Source organism: Phaseolus vulgaris, chromosome 8 (assembly GCF_000499845.2).
Source record: "Phaseolus vulgaris cultivar G19833 chromosome 8, P. vulgaris v2.0, whole genome shotgun sequence".
NCBI classification, from domain to species: domain Eukaryota; kingdom Viridiplantae; phylum Streptophyta; class Magnoliopsida; order Fabales; family Fabaceae; genus Phaseolus; species Phaseolus vulgaris.
The window spans coordinates 55,844,301-55,865,655 of record NC_023752.2 but is presented as its reverse complement, the minus strand read 5'-3'; the positions used below and the strand labels follow the sequence as shown (position 1 = coordinate 55,865,655).

Genomic DNA, 21,355 nt, shown 5'->3' with positions numbered 1-21,355 from the left:
AAGAAGAAATACATAGAAGTTGGGAGTATTTTATATAATATAGAAGTGTGATTAAAATAAAAGGTCAAATTTGAACTAACATAAATATAAAATATAACACTTAAACTAAACAACGAAACCTTGATTCAATCATGCTCAAAGATTAAAAGAAACAAAGATTCGTAAATTAGAAAGAATGTAAGTTTGATGAAATGTATTTAAAAGAAAAACTTGCCAATTAAATTTGAGTATCACAAGTCCAACATAAGGTTCCGTAGTCTAACAGCTTATATTGTTGTCTTTGTCAAAATGAAAATTATGGTTGAAAAGTATTATTTATAACAGGTTATAGTATACCTATAATAGATGTAACACCCCATAATTTACATATAACTATTACAATAAAAGTTCTTCCAGTTTCTATACAAACTTGGAGTTTTTCAAAATATTCCTAATACATGATTAGGATTTATAGAAATATAAATATTTACAATACAAGTTTCAAAATCAACATCCTAAAGCTCTTCAGACCCTCCGATACCTGTAAAATCATCTGCTCGTGTACGTAGTACAGTCATCGCAGTTCAAACACAGCAAGAAAAGCAAGGGTAAGCTAATGTAAAGAAAATCCATAACATAATTCATGGAAATAGAACCAATTTATACTAATAATTTATAAACATTTCTTTAGTAATTTCATGTAAAATTCCAATATCAATTCCATCATTCATATAGACCACACATGGATCTATTTTCAATCACAATCATTGGATTTTATTTCAATCCCACTTCGTCTTCTGGAAGACTCATTAAGTATGCCCCTACCAGAGACTAACACCTGACCCAAAGATTACCAGTGAATCCAATAGAAAGGATCAGGGTAAGTTCAAACATTCAATAACGAGTGTCTACAGTGGGACCCGGTGTGTATGAACTCCCTCTCAGCTTCTCACCACCTAATATCTTAGTCTACATGACTTAGATCATTAGTGAAGCCAGAGGATCTCCGTTAAACATAGGTTTTTTCATACTTAACGTACCATCAAACAACAACTCATACATTATCCCAAATGTATGACATCAATTTCATACAATTTACATCATTCGTATATAATACATATCATTCAATCACATAACATTTAAAAATTCATATCATTCCAGAACTTTTCCAACGTCAAAAACAATATTTAACTCTCAAACTATCAAAATATAATATTTATAAATTTTAAATAATATATAAACAAACACACAATATATAAACAAATAACACCCCTGCAAGAGAAATTCAATATTGGGACCACGTTCCTTCCGCATTCAGATCTTCTATCCTAGGGTGCTATAAAAAAATTAAATTAGTTTCCCTTACCTCAATTGCTTGTTTTCCAAACAACTTCTATAATTTTATTCCCCACAGTCTGGATAAACTTCAAGATTTACGGGCCTAATGCAAATTATCCAAACAGAACAAAAATTCAGTATATAATAGAATAAGTTGAGAGGATTAAACTTCTCAACTGACCCCACGAAGATTGGTGACTAAATCTTAAAAAAAAACAGATAACAAAGGATATTTAGAATAAAAATGAACTTACTCTGTTTGAAAATCTGATCTGGTAGAAATGTTCCTTAACTCCTCTGCTACAGCGTGATATGATCAGATTTTAAAATAGATGAGGTATGAAGTGAGAAATTAAGAAAAAATGAAGAAGAGAGAAGTTGGTAGAGAGAGAAAGTGATTTGGAAAAAAGAGGAAGAAAGAAGAAGAAAAAAAAGAATGGTGGGGTGGGGTCTGCTTTTTTTTTTTAAAAAAAGCGCTGTTACAATAGATACAATATAATTAATTAAATACTAATTGAAACAGATACTAATTTGAGTAACAGGTTATATTGTTGTCTTTGTCTAAATGAAAATTATGGTTGAAAAGTATTATTTATAATATGTTATAGTATACCTATAATGGATACAATATAATTAATTATATAATACTAATTGAAACAGATACGCTTACATTTCTGTAGATTTGTCTCTACTTTTTACTATCATAATAAAAAATAAAAAACTAAAAAACATAGAAAAGATATTCAAAAAATACTAAAAAAAATTATAATTTTGTTATAAGTAGTTTTTTTTAGAGCGTAGATTTATTGTAAGTACACCATTAAGTTTAAAATGAGTTACAGAATCTAAAAGGTAAAATAGTAAAAAGTTGTTAAAAAGAAGTAGTTAAAAGGAAGAATTTTCTATTAATATTATAATCATTATAATTTTTTAAAATGTGTAGTTAGTTTTTGTTAATTAAATTAATTAATTAATTTTTTAAAAATTAAAAAATTTAAAGATAAGAAAAATTTGTATATCCAAATAAAATAGTTAAAAAGAAAAATATATTTATTAATGTTATAAATAATCTAATAAAAAGATAAATTAATAACAATAATACTAAAATTATTAAATAAATAAATAAATTATATTATATTATATTTAATTAAAATTAATTTACAATAATAAGAATAATTGAATTATTTGATATAATGACTCTATAATTTTTTTATATATAAACATTTATAAATAATTTTCATAGATTAAATTTATATATATATATATATAAATTACTAATAATATTTAAATATATCATTATTAAAAGTATATACATTAAACAATAATGTTTTTTAAAATTGATTAGAATATAATATATATATATATATATATATATTCATGGATATCAAGTACGTATATATATATATATATATATATATATATAAATATATATATATAAATGTTTAAAAATAAATTTTATTTTGATATATTTAATTTTCGTACATATGAATCACAAAGAACTTTATTTGTAAAGTTTTTACATTTAATAACATACGTCAAATATAAAAGAATATCTTTTTAATATTGTTTAAAGTATTCTTTTTACACATGTATATTATGTAATCACATGTCATTCATGATTGTCATAGTTATAAAAATATGAATAAGAAGAATAAGCTTAACTATTTAAATTGTTCATATAACTTAATTAGCTATGATAATTAAAGACAACCATTTATATTAAGTTATACAAATTATTATATTAGCTACAAACTCGCACACTAACAGACAATTGAATCTTCACAGAATATTGATTTTGATGAACATAATTTTAATTATAATTTTCTTGGATTATATTATTAAATAAATTCACATATTTTTAATTAGAATTTAAGTTTATTTGAACTCAACTGTTTTTATTAATAATCTTGTACTTTTAGTTACAATAAACATACTAATAATCTTGCATTTTTAACCACAATAAATATATTATCTAATTAGATAGTTTTATTAAATAATTAGATAAATAGGAGTATTTATTGAAGTGCTGTACAAGTTTGATAGACCTGTGAGTGGATCTAATCAAACAAAGATATTATATGAATCAAAATGAGAAAATAGAAGAATAAGTAAGAGCCAAGTTTGATAGATCTATGGGTGGATCTAGTTAAACAAAGATATTATATGAATCAAAATGAAAAACTAAAATGAAAAAAATAGAAGAATAAAAAAATAAAATCTAACTGAAAAATTTAGAATAATATATAAATTGAAATATAATTTTAAAATCCTTAAAATAAAATAAAAAAACAAACTTGAAAAAATGGTACGAAAAATTTAAACTAAACCAAGAGGAAAAAATTTAATTTAAAAATTCAAAATTTAACTATAGATTAGTTTGTGTTCTTTTTCTGAGTCATACTATCTATACTCCTTCAAACATGTCATGCCTAAATTCCTTCTTGACTTTGTTTTGCTTTTGATTGACTCAAATGTAAGTGGACCTCCTTGTCTTTGGGTGACTTAAAAATATTTGTTATTTCCTTTTCCTCTATCTTTTAATATTTATTTCTTCTAACTTTATTGTAAATAATAGCTCTAAATACAAAGTTATTATTTAACATAAAAAATTAATATGAATATTTAATTTCTAAAACTTACTATCAAAATAATATTCTATTCTACAATAATTTATTTAGTTAAGACCTATTTAATATCTTCATTTCCATAAACTCAAAAATTTCAACACATTTCAAAATTATACAGACACAGGGTAATATATATTCATGATCAATTACAGGAATTTTTTAAGAACGAAGATGTAGTAATTATGTTGTTTTTTATAATTAATTCTTACAAATGAAATTTTACAAATTTAAAATAATACAAGTTAGAAAGAGCGATTTTAGAAGAAAAATATTTTATAATTAACTCCAATAATTTTTCATTGAATATAATACAGTGTTTTGCTGTTAAATATATTAACAATAGCATATAGTACATGTTTTTTGTATTTATAGAATTAATAGAAAACTTAAATAATGGTAATATATAAGATTTTGAACAAATAATAGAAAATATATTATACCACTAAGATGGGTTAGGCCACATCCGTACAGTTAACTGGGTCTGGACAGCATGACGAACTTATCTCGGTCATCTAACAATTAGTTTATAATTTGAATTCCTCATCAAATTTTATGACAAGTTCAAAGGCAAGGGTTTGGTTTAATAGTGCAAAAACATCTCATAACTGCAAATGTTTTCTATGATCATAATTTGCTAATAAACAAAATTCCAAAATCCTACATAGAAAAATTGACTGCAGTAAAACACCAGGGGTGGCTGGAAGTGAGTCAGCACTAACCATTTACTTTCAATCTGAATTCTGAAGAACTAATCATACTGCAACTCTTGTATTTCCTATACACTAGTCATGGAGAGGCAGAAATGAAAAAAAATAACGAAATGATTATTTTTTTCTAAGCTTTCTATCCAAATACCAAAAAGAGTTTTAAAAATAAATAAAAAATTATCATCAAAGATATAATAGGATTACGAATAGATATTTCATTATATTTATATAATTATAATTAATTATATTTTTAGACATGATTATGTTTAAATAAATATAATATTACTCTAAAATTATAATACGATAAATAATATTATAATAATAAATAAAAGAATTTGAATATTAATATTTTACAAAATAAATTATTTTAAACTAGTTTGTTAGAAAAAAAATTAAGTTAAATCAATTGAATTTTAATGTAATTTATACATTTTTAAATTGATATGTAATAAATATTTCTAATTATATTTTACTACTATAATAAAATGAATAATTAAAATAAAAACATCAAAATAATTAATATAATAAAAAAATTAATATTTTGTTAACAACCTTTATATAAAAATAAATAATTAAATAAAATTATTTATTTAAATTTTGATATTTTTATTAAAAATTTATAATAATTTGTATTTTAATTTAAATTTTATTTTAACTTTAATTCACATTTTCAAAATAAATATTTTTTTACCGTAAATTCCTTTTAAACATATTAAAATAAAACCAATTTTATTCTATCACATCAATTTAGTGCAAATTTCTTTCTTATTTTCCATTCATTTTCTTTCTATCCAAACAATTCCAGTCTGTCATCCTTTCTGTCCTTTTTCAGTCTTCCGTAAGTCCAAACAAAGCCGTAATAAACCATTAGAGAAAAATGTTTCTAACTACGCAACATGAAAATTTAATCTTTGGTTGCATTGGATGGAAAAATAATAAAGTGCCATATAAAGCAGATTATACTATTGTCATCATGTCCAACAAAGTTGAAAATATGAAATGAAGGAATAGGCACATGTGGCAATAACCCATATATCAATGCATTACTTCTACTCTAAAGTTAATTGAGACTACCATGATAACGCTTATTCAGCTCTTACTAAAGATGGGTCAGGTGCAGGAAGAAACAGAAAATAAAAAGGTAAAACAGCCAAAGGAAATAGAAATGGACCAAATGGTGCGGCAGGAAACTATATTTATGCTATCGGGTTATACTGAGGCTGACAGGTCTCTTTTACAACATTACATGAACTCTGCTACACCATTCCACAGCTCTCACATAATTTGACAACTACTGACTGAACAAAATCTGGAAGCAATTAAGATGAACAAAAAAAAAGTCAACCAACTATACCCTGTATACACTCACTAATCCAAAAATCTTATGTACTGATACAGTGCAGCGATGATGATCAATGACCTCAACTTGAAGAACTTCCACAGTTGGAAGTAGTAAAGCTCAACGGGCTGTGGTCAGCAGATAGTGTTGAGAGCAATGTCACTCCTTTTGACAGAAAGAATTACATACCACAATTTTAATATAAAATCTGCAGAAACCACCTGGATTGCTGATCTCACTAGTTGGCCTATACAGAGTAGCTTTTGCTGTTTCCCTGTTTTTACAAGCCCATAGATGTAGAAGAATGCCAAATTCATCCCACGCAAGACGAGAGCTCGTCAATACCAAGTTTTCTAATTATAAATCTTTACTGGCTTCTCAAATGTATGGCGATTCTGAAACAAAACCCAAGAAATTTGAAATGGTGTAATCAAACCAGTTTTCTTAAACTTCAAAACTAAACTCCAGTATTATCAGAATAGTGAACAAACTCAACAAAAATAAATAAAAGACAAAAAATGTACTTAAGAAATTAGTTCTTGCAGACAAGGTTACTAACCTGGTTGACAGCATATGATCTTTTTGGAGCATTATCAGTATGCTCCAAGCCAAGATACTGCTCCCAAGCACCATAAACATCTCTCCTCTATATCACAAGATACATTAATTCAAATACATGCAAATGTTACAAAAAATGAATGGAATTAACACAACTAAAAATAAAAGGAATTAGCCTATAAATGGATGTACCTGAAAACGACTGGATACAATGTCAGAATCCTGAAGGTACTCAGGACGCCCTAAAGAAAAAAAAGCAAATTTCCACTGGCCAAACAAAAAATATAATAAAAAATTAGATAGACTAACATCAAATTTAATAATATTTATGGACAATGAAACTTCCACCAAACAAAAGAAAGTTACCCAAAAGGGAAGAAACAAAATATAAACACATAACACAAAAAAAGGAGGAAATACCTTTGCAAACTCATCATCAGGAACTTGAAGTTTCTTTTGTATTCGAACTTTAATTTCTGTCAAAGTCTCCCCTTCATGTATGACCAAGAAAAATGGTTCCCCAAAGTTCTGAATTTGCTGTCATACCAAATCAAATGGGAAAAACATTACAATTGATTTGGCATACAACTAAGTCAGAATGAAGTATCAAAGCCCATTACGATATTACAAACTGCATTAAGCAAAATGGATCAAATACAATTATATACCATTTGGTTCTGAGCCGTATCTTTAGTGAAATGATACACATGGATTAGGCGATCATGAGGACCCAGATTTTTCTCCTCTTCTGGAATCTGCAAACCACAAGAACAGCAACTCATTTATATTGTCACATAAACTGAATACGGTAATTGATTATGCATTTAGAAAAATCCACTGATGCAATAATTTCAGTAAATTAAAGCATGAACACTTCATGGACTAAAAGCTAACACCTCCCTTCCCAGCCCACTACAAACAGAAAGAGACTACTACCTCCTCTGCACGTAAAGTCCAGTATTGATCATTAATGTTTTCAATCTTTTCATTGGGAGGGAAAACCTGCACAAGCAGAGAGGCAGGGTAACAATTAATTGCAAGATCACAAGTCAATGTAAATTTAGTATTGTATTGAATTCCGAATCATCTTTTTTTGTCAGAAAAATATAAAAGAATAAGCAATAAATCCAGGATCAGTTAAAATAGAGGTAACACAAGACCTTGTATATCTTGTGATAGAAAACTTCAAGCAACCTAAGCTCAGCTTCAGGGTCGGACAATTCCACCTGTGAACAATAATAAATGAGCACAAGACTTACATTCAAACAGTCGCTACTCTATAACAACCTGGAGCACTCAACAAAAACAGTAAACATGCTTCACATATCTATTTTTTTAAAATAAAGGAGATTGATGATATGATTTCAGTGGTGAGTAAGAATACAATTTAGACATGTTAATGAACTGAACAATACTGAGGCAAAATCACCTTTGTTTTCAGATCATCAAGGACATCCCCCACAGTGCTCTGCTTTGGAAGTCTGGTGGTATGAATAACCACCTGAATAAAAATTTAAAAAAAGGGTCAGAAAAAATCTAGATAAAAACCAAAAGAAAATCAGATCACTATATACTCACTTCATCCTTGGTAGCATGGTGAAATGCAACTTTCAGAGTTTTCAAACCTTGTAATTCTGGCAGAGGGATGTCAAGTACTTCATAGTACAATATGTCCGAAGTCTGACATGCATGAAGGGAAATAAGATGTTTTGATTTTAAATAAGAAACAAAATGAAAGATTGTGCATTAAGTCAATGATTACCTGATTATAGTGAACCAGCATTTCAGACAAATGCTCCACACCCCGATACTTAACCGGCTGAGGTTTTGGCTGCTGAGAGTAACAATTGTGAGGAGTAAGCCTGATTATGGATGGATCATCCAAACCTAGTTGTTGAGCCACTCTCTCCACTACATCATCGTATTTATATAGCCTTGACCTAGAAATTAATGTGCAGAGCATATCCTAAGGATGTAATTCCAAGAAAAATAACAAGTACTTAATGTTCTCTCTGCTACTACAATATAATAGATCTAATGATTTGCTCCAATAAATTACACAATACTTACATCTCCAGACAGAAGTCATCTTCCTTGGGTTTATCAAGAGATCGAAAGTGAACAACCTAAAATCCATCAATTGGATATTAAAAAACTAGCTAACATCTTACACTAAAAATATAATGAAAAACACATGGTACATTGGTTACAAACATACAGATATGCACAGGCATGGACAGAGGAGGAAGGTGCAGAAAATCAAACATAATACAATTGAATGTTGGGTGGTGATCATTTTTGCATCACATCAATTTATACATATTGCCTTTAATTGAACCAAAAAAGGAAAAGTACCTGGCGGTTGTGCACATATTCTAGGTATGACGGCACATCTGGATAGCGTACATGTTCCACATTGTATATAGCAGGAGCTTTCTGAAAGCATATAATATCTCCATCTTCTAACTGCAAATTTAGAAAAACAAATCAATGAACAAATCAACAATAGTAGCACGAAGTGCTCCAATGGTGTTTATAATTTACCTGGCTAGCTCGAAATGTCAATTTCTTATCAATAGGTTCACACATAACATTTGGCTCAAACTTAATTTCCTGCACAATAATAGTAGGCACAGTAAATTTACAAATGCCACGAGTAAAGTCACTCATTGAGATCAGATCCAAACTTCTCTCGGAACATGATGCACTTTATTATCATCAATCATCAGTAAGTGTAGTTGTTAAACAAATATATAGTGTTTAGATCATACAAGGATGAAGTGCAATCTAAAAATATTAAATGAGAAGACAAACAAACCTCATATAGTCCAATCTCTTCATCAGGGTCATAACCAGCCATTTTGTTTAACTTTGTCAAGATTTCCAATGGCTTACCAGTATTCTTCACAAAGAGCCTTCCAACATAACTGCCACAAGAGGGAAATACATCTGATGTCAACAAAAACTCGTGTTTTACCACAACCAGACGTTAAAATATAGATATTACTCAGTACCGTAGCTCCTCTTTCTCAGGATCATATAACTTGAAGAAAAGTAATATATCATCCTTTGTCTTGTCAGGTGGTGCAATGGGACGTAAATCCTAAAGATTGATGTAGTTTGTCAGAAAGACAGAATTTGGATATTCATGTTCATGCAATCAAAGTGGAATACAACTTCCATAAACACAAATGTTACCAGCCCAAGCTCCACTTCCAAAAACAATTTCAATTCTGCATTGGGAACCTTGTTTGATACCTCTCTCAATTGTCCAACCTGCAACGCAAATTAGATTAACAAAAAGTTTGAACTTCAGATAACACAGAAAGACATGGCAGAAATTAACCAAAAGCAGAAAGATAAAAATAACAGTAGAATATCCACCACTCCCAACACAAAAAGCAAACCTCAGGGTCACAAAAATAGTTTAAAAAATGTTTACAGTTGCTTTCCTTATTCATTTTCAGAAATAAAATCAAATAAAATAAACTACCCAACCATGGGAGAAATGAAATGATTGAAAAAGCAAAGCCAACACAGAATTAACTGTTAGTCCAGCCCAAGAAATAAAATTCAAAATAGGCAAACAGCCAGGACAATTACGAAATAGGCATATTGATTAGACATGAAGCATAAAACACATTCAACATACAAGTGTGGGGCAACAAGCAATGCATATTAAGCTTGAAGGGGAGTATATAAGCAAAATAATACAGAAAAGCTTTAATCAAGCTCATGAACTTACAGATTGTGCTTCTTCCATGAGTGTCAACGGTCGGTTTGGACGGTATGTATGGTTTTGCCGCTTTGCCCATAGCCAAAAGCGCTGGAATTGGACTGGTATGCCAAACTCTTTAGCAACCTCTTCCTGTTTATCACACGGATCAACCAGTGATCAGATAAAAAAAATCAAACTAATGAAAATAGGATGTGTTTTGAACAAGCATATAGGAAAGCATTGATACTTCTTAATAGTAGTTGTAATGTCATAGCTGTGTTAGATAAGTATCCATGCTGAACACTTCATATACTTTTAGTTGCATTTTCTATTATTTTTAACCTTTTATGCTATATTAAACTAAAATACCATAATAAGTAGATAACACTGTTTAGTCAACAATAACTTGAGGTCATTTTTAAGACATGTACTCTTTTTTTCATTTAAGACTTTTCAAATTTGTGTGCTTATGTCCATATCAATCAAATCTGTGTCCAGCGTCACTTTTGGCTTTTCTTTATATCATCTTCAAATTCAAATAGAAAATCAAAGATCACAAAGTTGCATATGCGATATTTTTCATGCAGCTAAAGCATCGTAAGTTTTATATTTTAACAGTGTTCTAAAAATAATTATCATCTCAGAAGAAGCAACAAAACTAATGATTTTTCTTTAGTAGACAAATTAAACTTCTAGTTCCATAAATCACAAGTATAAAATTTTTAGTAGTAAGAAAAACTAAGATACTAAATCCTACTTGGATTACAACATATTATCAGTATTCCCACATCCCAAATCCTACGTGGGTTATATTCAGTCAAATGATATCTAGACAACTCATCAACTGTGAACATAATTTAGTGAAAGGAAGGGGCAATTTCCATATGCCACTGAATCCCTCTCCCAAGAAAAGAAAAAAAAATTATGTAGTGTTGCCCTTTCTTAGAAAAATAATTCTACTGAAAAAATACTCCTTTTTCAATCCTATTTTGATTTATTTTTCCATTCAACAGCATTTATAATAATATAATTTTCTGTCAATGGACAGTTTATAATATCCGCCTCAAAACAATCATAAACAAACAAGGCATGCTGTCGGAAATGTAGTTTGTCCTGAATTCCAATTTTTGCAGAGACTAAGAGAGATTTACTACAGAGACCAGACCAAACAAGACAAGAAATGAAAAAGATATGCCAAGTCAAAACACATCTAGCAGGAGAGCTAAAAGTGCAATTAAAGATTATACCTTAAAAAAGTTAAAAGAAATCTGTTTTTGAACACGGAAAGACCTCACTTTGGCATGGTCTACAAGATCAAAATATATATCCTTTCCAAGCTGCTCTCCAAGGTCTTCGTCTCGTGCCACCTAAGAAGTATGACATGCTATCAGGTTATATCTAAATACAATTTGATTAGGTAGCCTACGGCATATATGTACAGACACACACAAACAGTATTAAATTCTGAATAGCAAGTTAGAAACTAGCAACAAGGAACCTTTATAATAGTGTAAAGGTGAGCCTCCGCCTTTTCTTTCTTTTTGTGCTCCTTTTCTTCTTGTTCTTTCTTCAACCTCTCCTGCATTAATCCATTGAAGAAATTCAATGCAAATTTTCCAGAATAAAGCAGAAACAACAAAAAATAGAAATTTAAATGACAATTTGTTTGATTTTGGCTTGAAATACTTCTAAAAAACTTATCACGTACAAAAAATAACTTGTTGGTTTAGCATGACTTATATTGAGCCCAAAGTAACTAAGAATGATCGCTTACCCTTAAATGTTCAGCGATGTCTTTCTCATCCACGTTGCATATTACTTTGTCTTTGTCAGCTTCACGTATATACACCAGCATATAAGCATTTGAATATTTGGTGAATTTAAAAGGAGTGTTGTTAAACCCAGGATTTGTCTGTGGTAGCTGTTAAAATAGTTTAAACAATGAATAAGTAAATGTTCAAATATGTGGATCAATTTCACAGCCAATTGAAAAAATAATTACCTCTTCCTCACCACCATATTGCTCCTCTAATGCCCGTTTAGTGTCTTCTTTAGTTACCCTCTCGTCATCAAATTTATACCTAATAAGTCATATACATTCTATTAAAGCATGCAGTGAAGAGCTCAGTAAAAAAAAGCAAGAAAAGCAATTCAAAATAACAAAAAAAGGTGAAGGGACTATCAGAAAATTGCATGCTATATCCAAGTTCATTGACAACCATTATGAATTATCAATCTAACAAAAAGTGCGAAAAAAAAGATTCAGCATTTCAACTGTTTACCTTTGCAACACATTCATTTGAAATGTAAGATATGACCTACTCTTCGCACAACTAATAATGGTATCATTTACAGGCTACACATATAAATCAATGAATTCGAATTTTCAGTTTATGTTTAACTCACTGTTACCATTTACAAAATATATTCCTTATCTACGTCATCTCAATAACATGTATACTTTATTATTTTATCTGTTAAAAGAAACTCCTTATTTTGATTTATTGTGGTTCTGACTTTGATTTTTTAACTTTGATGGTAAAGCTTTAGCTCACATGTGAGCTGGTTATTAAATACTAGCTTCAGTTTTAAAATATTTGCTAACAATCCTATAAAATATGTTATGTACACTAATTTGACTAAGATTATATACTACAGATAAATATTAACAAAATTAGATTGTGTATTTTAAAACCATGTATTCATGTTCATAAATTAATATATACTTATCAACAATTTGTAAACACATAGTTATCACATATCCTATGCAGTATTTATAGTAACTCATAATAACAGGGTACTATCAATAGAACACTTAAAAATCAGTATTTATCAAGTTAACTAAAGTATGTTACACAAAGATTACATAGGTTAGTATGAGTTTATGGAAAGTTACCAGTATAAAATATGAATGTGAATTTTAAAATTAAGTTAAATGCTATCTTTTACAGGATATTTTCCTTCTATGTCATGTTTATCACATGTACATTCTATTTTATCAGTAATTGTGCATTTTGGTAGGATCCTATGAACCATTACAATGAATGCAGCAAAATCAACATTTAAGCATGTTGGAATGTGACCCCTGGTAGTCATCATCACAAATGCACAAAAGCACCTAGCTTGTATGGCACTGAACAATTCAGACCTGGTAATTCTAGTATATACATACCACTGCTCAGAGAGAGTTGGCCGGATAAAAGCGTAATAGTGTCCACCATGTACACCACCGCTGTGAACCAAAACACTGTGGAAAAAATTTAAATCTGTCAAAAAATATGCATTTGGAGAAAAAGTTGTAATTTCACAGTAATGGAAATCATCAGCATTGAGAAAGAAAAATTACAAATTTGATGGACTTTATTAAATTTTAATATTAACGATACAAATTGTATTGTTCCAAGATGATTTAAAAATTCAATGCCCCACTTTATTTGGAAAATTCAGAAAGCTTTAGACAGTGAACCCCAAGATAAAAAAATTTGTTCTTTTTATCCTCTATCCTCACAGCATTTTCTCCTTATTTTACTTAATCATTTTTTTTTTCTTTCTTTAGATTGTAGAAGTCATTGATTGATTGTACTTGACTCAAGTATATGGGTAAAATTACGATAAAATATATAATGCTGCCATTACCACAACATTACCTATGATAAAACACGCACCATGCACCAATCACAAACAACAAAATAAAATATCATGAAACAAGCACAAGTAATAAATAAGTCATGAAAAGATTCAAAAAAATCACTAGAAGACCAGTCCCAAAAAAAAACCATGTAGTCTGGCAACAAATACTGCTGCAATTACCACAACATTACCTATGAAGTGTGTAAAGATTGCGGACATTCCTATCAGCCTCGGGTGATAAATATTTTCCATTCTCACGATCAAGGTCGAGTTGCATGGGAAACTCATAACGGTCATTAATCTACATGGAAGAAGAAAAAAAATTAAACTTCCATTTATTGAAAAGAGAGTTTAACCATTCCATCAAATGAGAACCTATGGACAAAAACGTAAACTAAGTAATGCCCATGATCCCTCTAGCAGAAAATATTCCTTCAGGTGATTGTTTCAAATGAGGTACACAAATTTTAAATACATGGATATACACATGCAAACAAAAGAACCAACCAAAAGATTTCCCACCCAGAGCAAAGAAAAGCAAAATAGCAGTTTACATTTCAAAAAGGTATTAAGAAAAATGCTTGCAGAAATTCTTCATTATTTTCAACATCTTGGGGCACTATTGTCCCACACAAGATGTGCTGAATCACTTTCTTGCATGAAGTAACAGTATTGTAGATGAATACATACCACAAATGAAGAAGGATATCACAGTAGATAGTCCAGCATAAGGAATTAATTTAATCGAAATAATCTTCAATTGGCATTAATAGTTGAGCTACAGGAAATTGTTTGAACCTTACTCTGACTGAACGCGAACTAAATCAAATGGCAGCAAATAAAGCACCTAGAGAAAAAAAATATCCTATAGAGCAGAGTCTGTTTGACTACCAACCTTTACCATGGTATCCCGCATAAAGTCATATTCAAATCTTTTCAGCTGAAGCTGAAGAACAGGAGGGAAATCAATAAATAGGACACCCTTCTTAGCATCCTGAAAAAAAAATGAAAAATTGTCAGTTTATATATGAAACTATATTGAAAACTTGTATGTTTGAGTGCATTCAGACAGTAACTATAAAAAACTAAAAGGATTCAGTTCAGAACTTAAAATTTGAAAACAAAAATTAATTTTGTTAAGTCAAAATATAAGAACTAAAGATTTAGAACTTCTACAGATGATTTATTACAACCAGACTCAGAAATTAACGATTGCAACCAACCTGCAAGCCATATTGTTCGGCATGATATTTGTTGTCCCCTTCAAGACGTTCAACTTCAACATATTTGTCAAAGGAAGCATATACGTCAGGACAGCCTTTCACATCAAGCTGAAGATCTGCAAGCATATGTAAACCTAAATTAGAATCAAGTGGCATGGTACAATTAAACAAATAATTAACTTCAAAATGAACACGGAAGTACCATAAAACGACTCCTTTCTAGTTGATTTATAGTCCACATTAATGCATTCAATATAGTTCATATGATGTCCTTCAAATAACTTCTGTATAGTTCCCTCAACAACAGTTCCCTAATGACAAAATAAACATAATCATCATGAATTTGAGAGAATAATCCACAAAAAGTTGTTGACAAAACATCCAAATGCCATCCATTACCTTCATTTTGTCTTCAAGTTTTTCAGAAAGGACTCTGTTCAGTTCTTGAACATCATGCTGCATGAAAGAATCATACGTGTCCCATCCAAAAGATTTAGTGAGCTCCTTTGTTGCAACACTGGTGTCACTATACTGGAGCTTGTAGAATAAACTTTGCAATGCCAAAGGGATGCTTGCAGAGGGCATGTCATTCTCTGTTGTTGGCATGTGATACACAGCCTGAAATATGACCACCAGGACCCAAGTCCCAACTTCGTCATCACTATCAAGTCAAACAACTAAACTTACAAGAGAAAAGAAAAGAAAAATAGGGCCTGACCTTTCGAAAATAAGGAATGTGATATAAAGTTTGGAGTAGAGAATTCATATAACATGTAGCACCCTGGTTCTTAAGTCCAACATAGCCAGTCTCTTTTTTTGAATCATAAGTCCAGTAATCAACAATTCTACGGACAAGAACCTCGGCTTCAACTACAAGAGTGTCATTCACAAGATACCCTCTGGTAGGATCATACAATTCACCAAGTGGCATAAAGGACGTGAAACCCCAATCACTTTCTCGCGCATTGAATTGGTGTTGTGTGTCTATATCATGTAAAACAAAGTTAGAACACGACATACGAAATAAGTATACCCAAAAACCATGAGCATTTTCACTTTCTTCCCTTATTACTTTTATTCCATGGTAAATTAAAAAAAATAACAAATTATTAAATAAAAGGTCAAACACTTTAAATTCCCAACACATTACATGCACTAAATAATAAATACTTACCATTTATTTCTTAACCAATAACCAGTACCATTAGAGCATTCATTTGCAAAAGCCTTGTTTTATTTAGCATGTTAATGATGACAGTTCATTCAAGAGGTAATATAATATATCTAGATTTAGATACAATTCTACAAGGAAATAAATACACACACATGTATAAACTGTTCTTAAATTAATTGCAACAAAAATCCCACCACTTTCTATAACTTTAGTTCAAGCAATGATCTTTTCTACATACATACATATTACATCATCTTGTAACAATAACAATTGCAAGGAACAAACTTAAGAGACTACCTTTTCTGACAGAATATTTATTATGGATTTGATTAATAACAGCCAAGCTAAACTGTGCGTATCTACTCCAGCCATAGGGCAAATTAGATGAATCTGCAACATCCAAATACATGGACAAATAGTCCACATTGTTCCCTTTTGGGAAAATAAGTACACGCCTGCTCAGTAAAGACAAGAATCAGAAGAGATCATTAAAGATAAGCACATCATTAATCAACTAAGCCAATGTGAAAACACGATTGTCGTTACCATTTATATCCACCAACAACAAATATTTCTGAATAGAGCTTCTTCGAATTCATTCTAGAAAAGTTGTCAATTTTCCATGTGAATCTTGTCGATGAAGGATCCTCGACAGGCTGGCTCTCCACAGTGTTGGCAGCATCAGGTTGTGCCACAACTAACGATCAATAAAATCAATGAAAAAGAACAACTAAGTATCTGCTTTAAATGCTGAAACCAGGGCAAGAAACAAAAAATGAACTAGGCCATCCACTTGTTCAAAAAAAAAAGAGTAAGACGAGGAGAAAGAAAGACATTGAAAATACACAACATCCCTAGAATGTAAACTAACAAGAAATCACTTTTTGTCTAGAAAACCTAAAACTCTTGGACGAATTCGTCACTTAGTCCTTCTCTCTCTGTCTCTCTGGCAATCAAAAAATGCACGAAGTGGCTCCCTGTACTCTAACAGGAATACCAATCGATCACATAACAGCCAATAAATAGAGTAACAAAAATAGCGGGGGTTTCTCGACGGATCAAAAGAGTAAGAAAGCAACAAGTACCTTCCATGGGTTGGTGATTATTCTCCGGCAAATCAGTGTGTGGGACAAGCATCTCCTCATCCTCCTGCTGCTGCAAGAACCAAACACCCAACAAAAAATAATCACTATCACCGTACTTCGGATCCAGCGAAGAAACAAAACCAATTAAATCCCGAAAATCCGAGCACGAAATGCATCGCCAAATTGAAGCAAATTCCAGTCGCGCAGATCAAAAGCACAACCCCTGGACGAAACCCCATCAGTCCCCGCCAACCCAACCCTCCCACCAAAACGACAATCAAATTGACACCATTCGCCGGAAGAGCAAAAGGCACAAAATCATGCAAGCAGATAAGATAAAACGAGAAACGAGAAGCGAAATTGAAAAGGCGCGAGTGAATGGAGGCGTGAAAAGGAGCACGGGGAAGTTGCGGAGTGAGGGTAAGAAACGTACGTCAATGGGAGCAGGAGTCATGACAGTCATGGCGATTACGCAATTGACCTCGCGTTGCGTTACTTGTGGTGTAGCAATGGAAGAGAGAGAAAGATAAACAGAGAAAGAGAAAGAGAAAAGGGGGAAGAGCACTGTGAAAAAACGAGATCACCAGAAGCTATTGCTGTGTTCCTATTGCTCGAGACGAGAGGGAGAAATGTCTTTGGTTTTTATTTGGGGGGTTTACCCACTTTCGGTATTTCACCCCTCACTTTCTTGGACAAATTTGTATCTTCTTCTCTCTTCATTGTCTCTCTGCAAATTAAAATATCGAATTTCTTACACTTTTCTTAACACCTCTCTCATCATCTATAATTACTCTAATTCTAATTCATTTTCTGCTTTTACTTTTACTATTCCCTTCAATAATATATATATATATTATATTAATATAATTATTTCTCACACCTAGTTTTGAAAAAAAACTGGTCATTCTTTAAGATTATTATAATTCTTTTTTTATCTTTTTGATAAAAGAACATGACAGTGTTTAGTACATTGTCTTAAATACTTACCTAAATTAACTACAGTTAGTTTTACTCATACGTGTGAACATATTAAAAATATTCCATCTGAAGGATAGAACAAAACAAATTATTCAATTGTTTAATTAACAAATTTGTTTTTATAACAAAATAATTAATAAAAAACATATCATTATGATTTTTTTTCTCTCATTTATATACATGCGACAAGATATAAATATAAATATTTATTATGACTATTATAGTATAGATTAAGGATTTTAGCTCCTTTAAATGAGAAAATGAATTTTAGATAATAGTGTGCAATATTAGTTATTAATTAAAAGGATTTAAACTTGTTAAAAAGTATACATATATATAAAAAAAAATTGGTTTCTAAATTAGTTTATATTATTGTTATTTAGATTCTAAATTTGGTAGCAAAATCCTTAGTTGCTAATTAGATACCAATTTATAAACCATTTAACAATAATATAAATTAATTTGAAAACTAAACTTTTTTTTAATCTTTAAAATTGTTTCTAATTTATTTACTATAACAACTAAATATTTTTTTTTCTAAAATTGATTTTTATTTCATCATTTTGTTGTAGTGTAACAAAATATAAATCTAATTCATTTTGCAATAATGATTGTTATGGTTGCATTCTCTTCACTTTTAGAAAAGTCATGAAGATAAACCATTTTAAAATAATAGTAACCTTTTTTAGCATTTATTAATAATTATTATTTTCATAAATTGTTAATACATGCAATCCATTAATAGCATTTATTGAGATTTTTTTTTTTTAATGTTTTACTTCCTTCAAGTCATCCATTTCTATGTTAATATGCTATTGGCTAAGTAAGGAACATAGATCACTTAATTAAGTAGAATGGTTTAAGTGCCTTCCATTTTTACTAAACCCTCAATCGGCAAAAAGTGAACGCACTGAAACAAAGACATCATATATAAGTCACTCTAGTGAGTTTTTAGTCAGATACACTTAAATATGTGAGTTGTCTTCACTCTAGTGGAGTTATAGTTTAATGCTCATACTCTAATTAAAGAGATCACTAGCTTCATTAATTATCTGTTACATAAACTAAGACATTAGGTGACGAGAAGTTGGATGAGAATTTATTGCATATTTAGCACGCTACAAGTCCCGTTATAAACTCGTATCCATTGAAGCAAAGTGTGAGATGCTTATATGAAAAATGTGTTTGTCTCTAATATGACTTTTTCAATAGGAGTATTTTGAAAAATGTGAATAAATATATGTGTGCATGTGATGAGCATATGATGATTTGTAACAAATTGTGAATTTTGTAGTGGATGCAATAATATCAAATTCTAGTGTCTTCATGTTCGTTTTTTACAAACTGTCCTCATGTTTGTTGTCTGTGTGCTTGACATGCTATAAATGTACTGTGTACAAAATAAACTCAAATACAAACTTTGGGAACTATGTTTGGTGGTGCGTATGAAAACATGTGTAGATATCACCATGGAGTTTTCTACTATATCAGTGGACCGCCCTTTTATGTTTTTATTTCTTTTTGTTGTGACCAGTTTAATTTTGGTGTATATGAATTTGTTACATCAACTTTTTATTGAATGTTATCCTTTCTATAGTTTTTTTTGTTATATTATATAGATAAAATTTATATTTTTTAGATAAAAATATATTATTATGTAGTTATAAATTTAGATTTTTTTTAATATTGTTTTATTAAAAAAGTACTTCAATTTAATTTCCAAATTTTATATATAATTTTAAATATATACAATAATTTTATTCAAGCTAATTGATGTCATTGAATACTGATTAAATTTATTTTTTATTTATTTTAAAAAATGATTTCTCAATTTAAATTATCGTTACAGTGGTTTTTTTTAACAATTTTCAATGTGTGTAATTTTTACATTGATGTTATAAAATATTAATTATCTTAGTTTGTAATGTTAATTTTTTCAACTTGATATGCATAAAAATAAAAAGCAATTCAACAATTACTACAAATAAGTAAAAAGTTATTGTCGGTGTCAAATTGAAAATAAGAAAAAAAACAAAGAATGATAAAAAAAATATAAGAAAATAAATAAGCTACAAGTAAAAACTATTTGAAGTAACTTACTACATATGTTGAGTACAATAAATTAATTATCTTATATATTAATAAAAAATAGTCGATTCAATGTGATAAGTACATATTTTATTTTTAGTAAAATAAAAAAAAAAATTATGTAAGAATCCTTAAATATGAAAGAAAAAAAAACCGACCCTATCTCTTTCACTTTCTATTTCTCTCCCATAACTCGTCTATTTTTCAAAATTTGACCACACCGTGTAATAGCCGATGAGTCAGACTACATTTCTATCTGATCAAATTTTTAAACGAAGTAAATTCATTTTTGTTCTAAAAATCTTTTATTCTCTGTTTTTCCTCGAGATTTAGTCACCAATCTTTGTGGGGTCAGTCGAGAAGAGTAATCATCTCAACTTATTATACTATATACTAAATTTCTATTATGTTTTGATAACTTGCATTAGGCCCTTAAATCTTAAAGTTTATCCATAATGAAGAGATAAAATTATAGAAGTTGCTTTGACAACAAGTAATTAAGGTAAGAGAATCTAACTTTAATTTTTAATAACACCCTGGACTGGAAGATCTGGATGTGAAGGGGACGTGATCCCAATATTCAATTTTTCTTTCAGGGATGTTGTGTGTTTATATATTGTGTTGTTTGTTTATGTATTATTTAAACTTGTAGAAATATTAGATTTGTGTGGTTTAATATTTAAGTGTTGTTTTTTATGTTAAATAAACTTTTGAATGTTATGGATCGCGTTTTGAATGATACTGTATGATGAAAAATGGTATGAAATTGAATTCATACACTTTGGATAATGTATGAATGGATGTTTGTTTGTATATTAAGTAATGATGCCTATGTGATAACAGAGATCTTTGAGCTTCACTGGTAGACTAAGATATTAAGTGATGAGAAGCTGATGAGAGAGTTCATGCAC

The 21,355-nt window shown here is 29.8% G+C and overlaps 1 protein-coding gene across 1 annotated transcript; it reads right to left on the bottom strand.

Moving 5' to 3' along the window:
- Nucleotides 1-5,811: 5,811 nt before the first annotated feature.
- On the bottom strand, nt 5,812-18,133 carry LOC137827040 (ubiquitin C-terminal hydrolase 13-like). Its single transcript, XM_068633240.1, has 32 exons — nt 17,812-18,133; nt 17,379-17,448; nt 16,840-16,990; nt 16,591-16,748; nt 15,838-16,103; nt 15,519-15,737; nt 15,322-15,430; nt 15,120-15,235; nt 14,792-14,890; nt 14,088-14,197; nt 13,439-13,513; nt 12,269-12,347; nt 12,041-12,187; nt 11,765-11,845; nt 11,514-11,633; nt 10,294-10,416; nt 9,747-9,824; nt 9,563-9,651; nt 9,367-9,475; nt 9,093-9,161; nt 8,904-9,014; nt 8,619-8,674; nt 8,311-8,488; nt 8,127-8,228; nt 7,978-8,049; nt 7,709-7,774; nt 7,485-7,550; nt 7,217-7,303; nt 6,969-7,085; nt 6,741-6,815; nt 6,550-6,636; nt 5,812-6,385 (listed from the first exon to the last, which is right to left on the bottom strand). The coding sequence occupies exons 1-32, from the start codon at nt 17,839-17,841 to the stop codon at nt 6,344-6,346; spliced, it is 3,357 nt and encodes a 1,118-aa protein (XP_068489341.1). The 5' UTR covers nt 17,842-18,133; the 3' UTR covers nt 5,812-6,343.
- Nucleotides 18,134-21,355: the final 3,222 nt, after the last annotated feature.